The sequence below is a fragment of the Electrona antarctica genome (genome assembly GCF_951216825.1).
Source record: "Electrona antarctica genome assembly, chromosome: 16".
Lineage (NCBI taxonomy): Eukaryota > Metazoa > Chordata > Actinopteri > Myctophiformes > Myctophidae > Electrona > Electrona antarctica.
Window position 1 is genome coordinate 36,593,881 of NC_136797.1, and position 10,720 is coordinate 36,604,600.

At 40.9% G+C, this 10,720-nt stretch overlaps 1 protein-coding gene across 1 annotated transcript in view; it reads left to right on the top strand.

Annotated features, from left to right (window-relative positions):
• LOC306939434 (BDNF/NT-3 growth factors receptor-like) overlaps nucleotides 1-5,614 on the top strand; it is a gene marked incomplete at both ends in the record, with an annotated part of 28,427 nt that extends 22,813 nt beyond the window's left edge. The window contains 2 exons of the mRNA XM_079524022.1: nucleotides 900-1,058; nucleotides 5,429-5,614. Of these exons, the coding sequence (XP_079380148.1) occupies nucleotides 900-1,058; nucleotides 5,429-5,614 (345 nt within the window). The remainder of the gene's footprint in view (nucleotides 1-899; nucleotides 1,059-5,428) is intronic.
• Nucleotides 5,615-10,720: the final 5,106 nt, after the last annotated feature.

Sequence of the window (10,720 nt, forward strand, 5' to 3'; positions counted from 1 at the left end):
CAAGGAACTGCACAAACAGGGGAGTATATATAGACACAGGGAGTAACAAGACACAGGTGAAACTAACTGACAATCAACAAAGGGATAGGCTAAGACTAAAAGGACACAAGTGCAAAACAACAAGGCAGGTACAGAATACAGGGGCAGACAGGAAAGCACAAAACCATACTACAAAATAAAGGTACACAGTGCAAGATCAACTCAAACTGGAAATAAGAAACACAAGAAAAACAAAACTACAAAATCACAGGAAACAGTAAAGTAAAACACTAAATAACTAAAAACCAAGAAACACAAGAAAGTACAAAACATGTCACGGAACGTGACAAAGATGGTGTCTAAGTTTGTCCGTGGGTTTTATAAATATTGAACCAATCAAGATTATTAACAAAGCTTGTGACTAAACAATAACTCATGTGATCCATTGGAACACATTTGATTGTTTTTTTTAATTTGTATACATTTTATTATAGTTTTTACTACAATGTTTCATAAATAGCAGCTCTACAGGCTCACAACGTGTTGCGATGTGGCGCGTTGTGAGCTTGTAAATAGCTTATATTAAACAGGGCTAAAGTGGTTAATGTATGTTTTATAATCATTTATACCTGCACTTGTAACTAAAGTTTGCAAATAATTGTAGCAGAGTAAATATTTGTCTCTCATATATAGTGGTGTAAAAGTAAAGGTACTGAAAAAAGGAAATACATCAAAATTGTACTTAATTACAGTACTTTAGTAAATGTACTACTTTCCACCACTGCAACTTGTGGGTTCAGTTGACTGATGCACACTGCTCTGCTCTGTGTGTGTGTGTGTGTGTGTGTGTGTGTGTGTGTGTGTGTGTGTGTGTGTGTGTGTGTGTGTGTGTGCGCGTGCGTGCGTGTGTGCGTCTTCAGGTGGGCGGTCATACGATGCTGCCGATCCGCTGGATGCCCCCAGAGAGCATCATGTACCGACGCTTCACCACCGAGAGCGACGTGTGGAGCCTGGGCGTGGTGCTCTGGGAGATCTTCACCTATGGAAAGCAGCCCTGGTACCAGCTCTCCAACAACGAGGTCAGGTTTAACGCTTACCGGCCGGTTGCCTTAATCCATTTTGGGCGGGAACCCCTTTTGGTGTTAGCATTATGTTATGCTTTAGCTATTGAAAAATAGCAGATCTACAAGCTCATAGCGCGCCACCGAGTGGCGCGCTATGAACTTGTAGGTCTGCTATTTTTGAAAAATCCAAAAAAAAAAAGAAGAAAAAAAGTTTTTTTTCCTTTTTTTCAAAAGGGCACATTGCCAAAAGGGCAGGGGGTGCTCTAGCACCCCCTAGTGTCTATCTGTGCACGCCACTGACCATCACCGTGTTTTTGTTACACAAGAGAATTAATTACACCAGTGTTGAAAAATGTTCATCTTCTACCTTTTTTTCACTGACAAAAACTGAATGAAAACTAAGCTATGATGAGTAAAACTAAGGCTAGTGGAGAACTGGAGATAGCCACGTGCCCCACCTACTGTATCTCATGTTGGTGTTTGCTACACTCAGCTTTTACAATAGCTTAGCTATATACATAAAGACTTTCATATGAGGTTCTTGTGCAAGATTATCTATTTCCAAGAACCATTATTACCGTTAGATTTTTGCCGTCATTGCTGAGAACCCAACTTCGCAGCGTTAGGATGTTGGAAACATTTTCAGTGCTTTTGTGGCCATCTCAAGAAATTCAACCTGGACTTGAACCTGGAAGGTTGGCAGAGATGAGGTTACATCTCAGACATATACTTTTAAGGCCATCATCATTTGCAACCTCAAGGAGTTGATCCTCTTTCAACACGAACATGGGCGGCTCACCTTTGACATGTACAAATGGGTCACGGATCCATTCCTTCGTACTTTGTGGGTTTCTCGGGATTCGGACGCAATTCTGACGGAGCATTAGGGCCGATTCATACTCCTATTTTACCGCTGATGATTTCGGCTTGTCAGAAATTTTCAGTAGCACCGAAGAGCCGACTTTAGGACGGTACCCGCCCCCCCGAACCTCAAATGACGTCACATTGTAGGCTCTACAGCGCCGAACCGACTTTTGTTCGGCTCTAAAATAGGAGTATGAATCGCGCCTTAGTCCGACATGCGGGAACAACGGTCGGACTAGCGCTCGAACATGCACTGCTCCCATGCTTGCGGTTATGGTTAGGTTAGGGATAGAGGTAGGTTGTCGGTCTAATGACTGTCGGACCAAAACACGTGTCGGAACTTAGTACTGCATCCGTGTTACTCTGGTTGGGAAGTAACGATCCAACTCTACTGACATCGATTTCGTCTTTTCTGTCTGTCTGCTGTCTCTGCATTATCAACAATGTTGCTGGGTCTTTTATCTTCTTCACCCCGTCTGAAGAAGCTCTCGGGCAACATTTGTTTTTTATTCATTTTGGCAGACAACGCACTGAACACAGCTCATGCAGACAGGATGATCGCTTTGGCCTCACGCACTCTCAAGTCTTGTCTCACTTGCACAGAAGAGACTATAGAGACAAGTTTATTTGCTATTTTTATGGTGTGGTTCTACAAGAGCACCTGGCACAAAAACACGGTGATGGTGTCTCTATCCTAAGCACAATTACTGTACAGTCACACATCGACGCGGACAGTGGCGTGCACAGATAGACACTAGGGGGTGCTAGAGCACCCCCTGCCCTTTTGGCAATGTGCCCTTTTGAAAAAAAAGGGAATGTGCCCTTTTCGAAAATAGCAGACCTACAAGCTCATAGCGCGCCACTCGGTGGCGCGCTATGAGATGGTAGATCTGCTATTTTTCAATAGCTAAAGCATAACATAATGCTAACACCAAAAGGGGTTCCCGCCCAAAATGGATTAAGGCAACCGGCCGGTTCCACGCGCTGCACAAGGTGCCCTTTTTTAACTTGAGCACCTGCCCCTCTAAATGTCTGTGCACGCCACTGGACGCGGAGGAAACCATGCGAGGCACCAATCTGCTCAACGGGAGCAGTCACAGGTTCAGTATCTTACTGAAGGAGACTTCAGTCAAACGGGAACCTTCCGATTCCCAAGCAACCACTGGCTGTACCTCCTGAGCCACTTCCGCCGCATATTAGTTACACAATATGCTCCATATTAAAGGAACGTCCTGTTATTGCACAGCTGTGGAATGTTGAAGATTCAAGGATTAGATTGTACGCTTATGCTTTTGCCAGGCCGCTAATATTTACATTTTTATTTTATTTTTTACGATTTAGACATTTAGCAGATGCAACTTACTACAAGTGCAAATGTAAAAGCACTTGAGAGTAAAAGGCATGAATTCTAGTCAACACACCCCAGTGTAAACGCAGGTCCTGAGCAATCTGGCGCCACAAGCAGGATTTTTCGTTACTCTGTCCCAAAAATTGAGGAGACACTGTGGAGGCACTGGGGTACAGTGGGGACACTGTGGAGGCACTGGGGGTCCATTGGGGAGGCACTGTGGGGACACTGGGGAGGCTCTGTGGAGGCACTGGCGGGACACTGGCACTGGGGAGACACTGGGGAGGTACTGGGGAGGCACTGGGGAGGCACTGGGGGGGCACTGGGCAGACAGAGTTGGGACTGCCCCCCCCCATGGCGCTCGAAGCCGCTGCTTCGTCGGCCTGTAGGAAGAACCGGGCCTGTGTAAACGGCCACTTAAGTAGAGAGCAAAGATAACAATTAGTGCTCCAAAGAATCTTCTAGGATACCAGGTAAACATCGAACATAGCAACTGTTGAAACAGCATACTACTCTAAATAACATTCTTAGCATTTTTGCTAAATATGCACTACAATATAAGCAGGCACTCTCGAAATCACAGTTTAAGCGGAGAAAGCTACCAAACCCTGCAGTATAGCTGCCAAAATAAGGGAAAAGAGTACAGAGAGACCCAGGGGAGTTAGGTAATAGAGGCCTAAGCCAAAAGGTTTTGTCCACTGAAGGACAGTGCTGGGACTGTGTGTTAGTTCAGTTGCTTTGCAAACCAACAGACTGTCTTCATACCAGTGTTGTTTTCGTCGACTAAAACTAAGACGAAAAATGTTCGTCGACTACCTTTTTTCTCTGACGAAAACTAAATGGAAACTAAATGAAAACTAAGCTATGATGACTAAAACTAAGACTAAATATATTGACAATTTCGTCAACAAATAAAAACTAGACAAAAATGTTAGGGAGGGAATAGTGGACAAGAGATCCAGTATAAGTCATTTACACTTGGTTGCATGCTGAAAATAGCAGATCTCACAAGCTCACAACGCGTCGCGCTGCGACGCGTTGTGAGCTTGTAGATCTGCTATTTTCAGCAAGTATAAAATCTGTCATTACGACAGCATCAAGGCCCACCAAAATACATTTTAGTCGACTAAATCAACTGTAGATTTAGTCGACTAAAATCTTATGACATTTAGTCGACTAAAACTAGACTAACACGAAAACATTCCAGGTGACTAAAATGTGACTAAAACTAAATTAAAACTATTCAAGAGACTATGACTAAAACTAAAATCAAAATTTGCTGCCAAAAACAACACTGCTTCATACTGGTCTCTCCACTGTTTAACCACTTAAACCCTAGTGTCCATATTCTGGAGGGAATATTTGGCCTGTCTGTCTGTTTGTCTGTATAGCTGTATAGCTGTGTTTTCTCCATATTTCTTGTAATGTATAGACGATCAGAGTTATGGTGGTGCATTGTCCACAGCTCAGAGAGTCACAGTGTGATAAAAAACCTCTTCCAGGAATGGTTCCAAATGTGATGGAACCGATTCCGGTTCCTCAATGTTGGATCGCGTTCCGGATCCTAACCCTAATCAGAAGTTCAGAATGATGTAAAATTGTAAGTTATATCACACCTCTGAAGAAAGGTCCAGACATCGAACGGACGTAGTGAAATGAAAAATACGTTTTTCACATTCTGGAGCATATCCGTGGTCCTCATATGGGCATAACTAGCAATAGATTCCAAAACAATGGGAAAATTCCCATTTGTGTGTATATTTATATCAAAAGTCCATAAAAAGCCAATTTGAATTACTTCCTTTGAACGAAAACGTGATGTGTGATGACGTGTCGAGCCCCGCATGAATAAAAAATGAATCTTGATTTCATTCACCGGTTTTATTCCCATTGCCGCGCGTTCCTCCAAATGTAGCAGAGTGGCTCACAGCCTCGATCGGCCTGATGGCCTCAAAAGTGCTCTCCCCAGGTTGGCGGAGGAAGCATAGAGCCCAGGATTAGATTAGAATTAGATAATTGACACTGGGTGGAAAAAAAAGGGTTACAAAATCGTGGGATAAAAAGAAAAGAAAAAAAGAAACGCATTTCAGAATGGAACTTCATGACAGAAAAGGCCATTGCACCCCCACTTTAAGCATCTTTGTTCTTCTCCTTGGTCTCCTTCTTCTTCCAGGTGATTGAATGCATCACCCAGGGCCGCGTGCTCCAACGCCCCCGGGCCTGTCCCAAGGAGGTGTATGACCTGATGCTGGGCTGCTGGCAGAGAGAGCCCTACATGAGACTCAGCATCAAGGAGATCTACGCTCTGCTCCAAAGCCTGGCCAAGGCCTCGCCCGTCTACCTGGACATACTGGGCTGAACGGAGCCCCGTTTATATACTTTGTCGCATGCGACGGTGCCGCGTGACGAGGATATAGCCCGACCTGTGAGCTCACAACGTGGCGCGGACGCGACGCATTGTGAGCTAGATGTTTGCTATTCCCGTGCGCGACACCGTCGTGCCGACGGAGCATAAATGAGGCATCGTTGGGGTTATTTTGACCACGTATGTGTGGACAGAGGGCTGAGTATAATTATGCTCATATGTTTCTGCACATGCATGAGGTAAGCGGACCTGAGCGGTGGTTCTCAAAAGGTTTTACTTTATTTTATTATTATTTCAAGGGCCCCCTTAACTCTGAGAGTGTACAAATGGAACCGAATGGACCTGTACATGTAAGGGTCCATTTGGAACCCCCCTCAAGGAACCATGAGGGTCGAGAACCACTGAGGTAGAGGGAGATATGCTACAGCACTGTGTGTGTGTGTGTGTGTGTGTGTGTGTGTGTGTGTGTGTGTGTGTGTGTGTGTGTGTGTGTGTGTGTGTGTGTGTGTGTGTGTGTGTGTGTGTGTGTGTGTGTGTGCTTGCAGGTAGGCTACTGTGTGTGTACGGTAGCCTACCTGGCTGTAAAATGTTATTGTAAATAATGTATTGTCCATTTCATCATCACGTTGACAAAAGCCTTAAATTTCAATTCTCCTTTTGTTTTCTCTCCATTTGAGAATGTTACAGAGGTGTATATTTCACAAACCCAAACCAAATAGTACATTATTAAACATTATTTAAATTATTAGAGTCCTATAAGTAAATATGTTTCAAGAACTCAAATTAGTGACACATAACAATGTCAATTCACAGGGTTTTGAGTCATCTCCCTTAATACTGCAGATTAGATCAACATTCTGGCATATTCATTTAAATTACAATAAATTACCATTGAATCTTATACTTTCTGGGGAAGTACAAATCAAGTAATTTTGTCTTGGACAACATAGAGTATACACACATAGGTGGGTGGGGGGTGAGGGGGGGGAATACACAAATAATTGTATGCATTACAGAGGAGCTCTTGGCTTTATGTTCTCAAGTCAGACTTGCATCTTGTCACAGTTTTTGTGTCATTTCAATTAAAAGCATGACACAGATAATTCTATATATAATATATAATATGTGTTATATATGAAACATATAGTATATATTATATCTGCCTATCCATTTTGGTATATATTAAATCTATCTATTGATCTAGTTATATAGCTCTATCAATAGATAATGTATATAGCCTACAGAAAATGTAATGTAAACAATTTCAATGTACAAATTATGCTTTACATTTTTAAAATACATTGTATATACCATGAGCATTCCTTGGTTTTGCAGTTTTTGTAACATCATCGGTATAATCTTTGTAAATATTGGATTATGTTTTGCCCTCTCATTTTGCTATTCATTTTCATTTACAATATGCTTGTTTTGAACATGATTTTACAGTAGTCAGGTGCATTATACATTTGAACATGATTTTACAGTAGTCAGGTGCATTATACATTTGAACATGATTTTACAGTAGTCAGGTGCATTATACATTTGAACATGATTTTACAGTAGTCAGGTGCATTATACATTTGAACATGATTTTACAGTAGTCCGCTGCATCATACATTTCACAGTCTTGAGTCTTACCTTAAACCTAAAGCACAGTGAATAATGCGCAGGTGTTAAGAGCTATGTTCAGGTCGATGGATGGGGAGTGCAGTTTGTTTTATTTTACGCATTCACCAGCAATGTCATTGAACAAATCTTCCTTGTTAGGTGGCCCATATCTGTACAATGACATCGTTTTGTGTGCATCTGCAAAGGTTTTCACATGTTGTGGGTGATGATGATGAAGCTGCTGTTTGTAGAAGAGGAAAATAGATGGACTGAGGATGTATTTATTTTGTCTTAAGGGGAATTGACAGGGTATTTGATACTGCTTACTGTGCACTGATTTAAAGATGTTGACGTTTCCAATATTCCCATATTGTCCATACAGTACAGTATGTCCATTTTGTATGCGGTGACGTCAGTGTTGCCATTTGATTTCAATGTCGTATGACGGAGCATAATACGGATCCGGTAATAAGTATGTAAAGTCTGATTGCCCTCCAGATGTTGTAGGGATGTATTCTTCTCTATGAACAGCTGTGATCTGGGAAGTGATGACTTCTACTTTTACTAACGGCGAAAGATTGAGCGACGTGTTGTTTAGTTCCTACAGTATCAGACGGATACATACTGATGTATTTCACCTCTGTGGAAACCCTAAAAGACCGTAGCCATACCTTTACATAGAGGTTCATAGATCAGCAATGTTCATTGCTGTTACAAAAATCATGTTAAGTTTTGAATCAGAACCCACAAGTTCTCAAAAGCTAAGTGCTCAGAAATTACCTTTCTGAAACCCCGGGCCAGTGTGAGTCAAAAATGTATGATAATAATAATAATTATTATTCTCCATTGGACAAATCTGACTTGCACAATTTGCACCGTAAAAATGTCTGTCATTGTTATTCTTTGGTTACAGCATTGACCAGTTTTGTACAATTGTCACATCTGCTGTTTATAAACCGCTTTCCACTCTGTACAGTTCTATTTGTCTATATGAAAAGTAGGCTATGTTCAATAGTATATTCTGTTTTAAACAGGTATCATGTCAAAACTGTGTGACATCTATTAAAGAAAATGTGTTATGGGCCACTGGCAAATGCATACATCTATGTAAATACAAATTTATTTGTGCTAAACTGTATAATTTATTTGTGCTCGTTCATAATAATTGTGAGAATACAATCCTTTTTTTTATTTCCTTAAAGTTTTGATCTGCAGAGGACTTTCTTTGAAATTTGTTTTCTCTACTTAAAAAGAAAAATCTAATTTCCATTCTCCTCTCCACTGTGATGGGGAAGTTTCATAGAGGTTGTGATTAAATCTGTTTAGGACAGTACTGGTTCTCAAACTTTTAATTTCAAGGCCCCCCCCTCTCCCACCCCCATGAGAGCATACAAATGGAAACGTTTACACACTCTTAAGAGTTGCAGATCTGTCAGGGTCCATATAAAACCTCCTCAAGGAACCCTGATGGTCCTTGGAACCCACTGTTGAGACTGCATCGATTCATGTGAGGATATCTGCTATCTTGCAGGTGTGCCCGCAGACGTGGCTGGTGGCGTTGAGGTTAACCACTTTACATGGGCGAAATTTGTCAAAGATTTCTAGAAATCTTTAAAAAATAGTGGAAATAGCTGCTATTTTTTAAACAGGGTTCATGTGACCATTCGAGCATCCCTATTCTGGGGAAGGGGGGGGTGGTCTATTTTTAGCACAGAGATTTTTTGTAGAGGGGAAATGAGCGCACAAAGTATAGAGGCAACTCATGTCTGGTTTAATAAGTATACTTAGTTAATGGTCACGTTCCAATCAATACCGATCACCTCTGACAGACTGTAGCCTATTTTCCTCCTTCTGGTGAATAACTGTGATTTCACATTATGAATAGTACATTATTTTGAATGTAATGAAGAAGGGATGGGACTGTTTTCGAATGTAATTTTTCTTTTTTGGCTGGGGGGTGGGGGATTATTTTGTAAATATATGGTAATCATGGATAACATCCCTGTGCAGATTACAAGTCTGTGCAAACACAAAGAGTGTGTGTAGTTTGTGTGAGAGAGCAAATGCGTCTGCGATGGTGTGTATTGTCTGCACACATATCTGTATATAAACGTGTGTGTGTGTGTGTGTGTGTGTGTATGCGCTCTCTCCTCCCTGGCAGATGTAATCCTTCTGCTTTAATATCAGTCAGTTCTATCAACCAATTCTATGCTTTGTGCATCATGTGAGTAGCTTATCCGAAGTTAATGGAAATGTTCCTTGTAATACTGTGCATTTAATAAAGGTGGTATGTCTTACAATAATGGCTGCGTATACAGTATGTTTGAATTCAAAATATCCATTTACATCATTGGAAATGTCAACGTATCTATCAGTAGTCCGTCAGAAATGGATGCCATAAAAGTATCCCAAAGACAATTTGTTCACAACAAAATGACGAGCAACAAGGAAAGCTCACCATACTTTCTTGTACATTGTCTATTTCCGTTGCACGACACCCATACTCAACTAAGTATGACTCATGCCTTACATACACACAGGTCAGACCTTCAAGGTCAAATTCAATTGGTATGTACAGTATGGTAGCCTACCTCTGTGTATTGCAAGATTTGTGGTTTGAAGCTCCATCATAAATGTTCTCCATTTGTAGGATATACATACAGTAGGTCAGCCTGTTTGTACACAAGGACTTTAAGTCCACGTGTGATAATTATGACAGAAGTCGGCACTGGGCATAGTGATGAGTTCATTTACTGAATAAATTTAAGTGTTTTCAAGCCCCATTAACCTACATAAACACTAATTTTTGGACCATCCAATTTGCCATGCCTAAACCAAGACAATAGATAAATAGAAGTATGTAGACTTGAGCACTCAAAGTAAACACAGTGCAAGATTTGATGGTCTGTTGGTTTCATCAAAAGCTGTGCGGTTTTTATTGTAGTATTCTAAATTTACATAAAAAAAAACAAAGTCTGCCCATTATGAAAGTTAACGTTAATTCAATATACATCTCATTGTATTTTACATAAGAGGGTAGGATTATAGGCATGGAGGTGGCATGATTCATAATCAAGGCTCGATAGAATTTAAAAATATAAATGAATAAATAGAAAGTGCTATCGAAACCAGTCTTGTCTTTAAAAAGAAATTAGGAAAAATAAAACGAATCTGCAATGTGACAAGTCTCAAGCTCCCCTTCATCTACACGCAAATTATAACAAGTTGTCTAAAGCAATATGCTGGAAACTGAGGCTTGATTCACATACCAGTGAAAAATATCAGATCTATGAGATCACAGTGCGACTCTTTAGATCCGATATTTTTGGTGTGACCACCAAAGTAGGCCTATAAATCAGCCATAAGCAGAAAATGGGTGACAGAAGGGTAACATGGAGAAATGAAGATACTAGATCTGCTGTACTTGTGCAAACAAATTTGAAACTATATTGGGTGTTTCTGCATTTCATCAACATCCAGGAACAACTAACA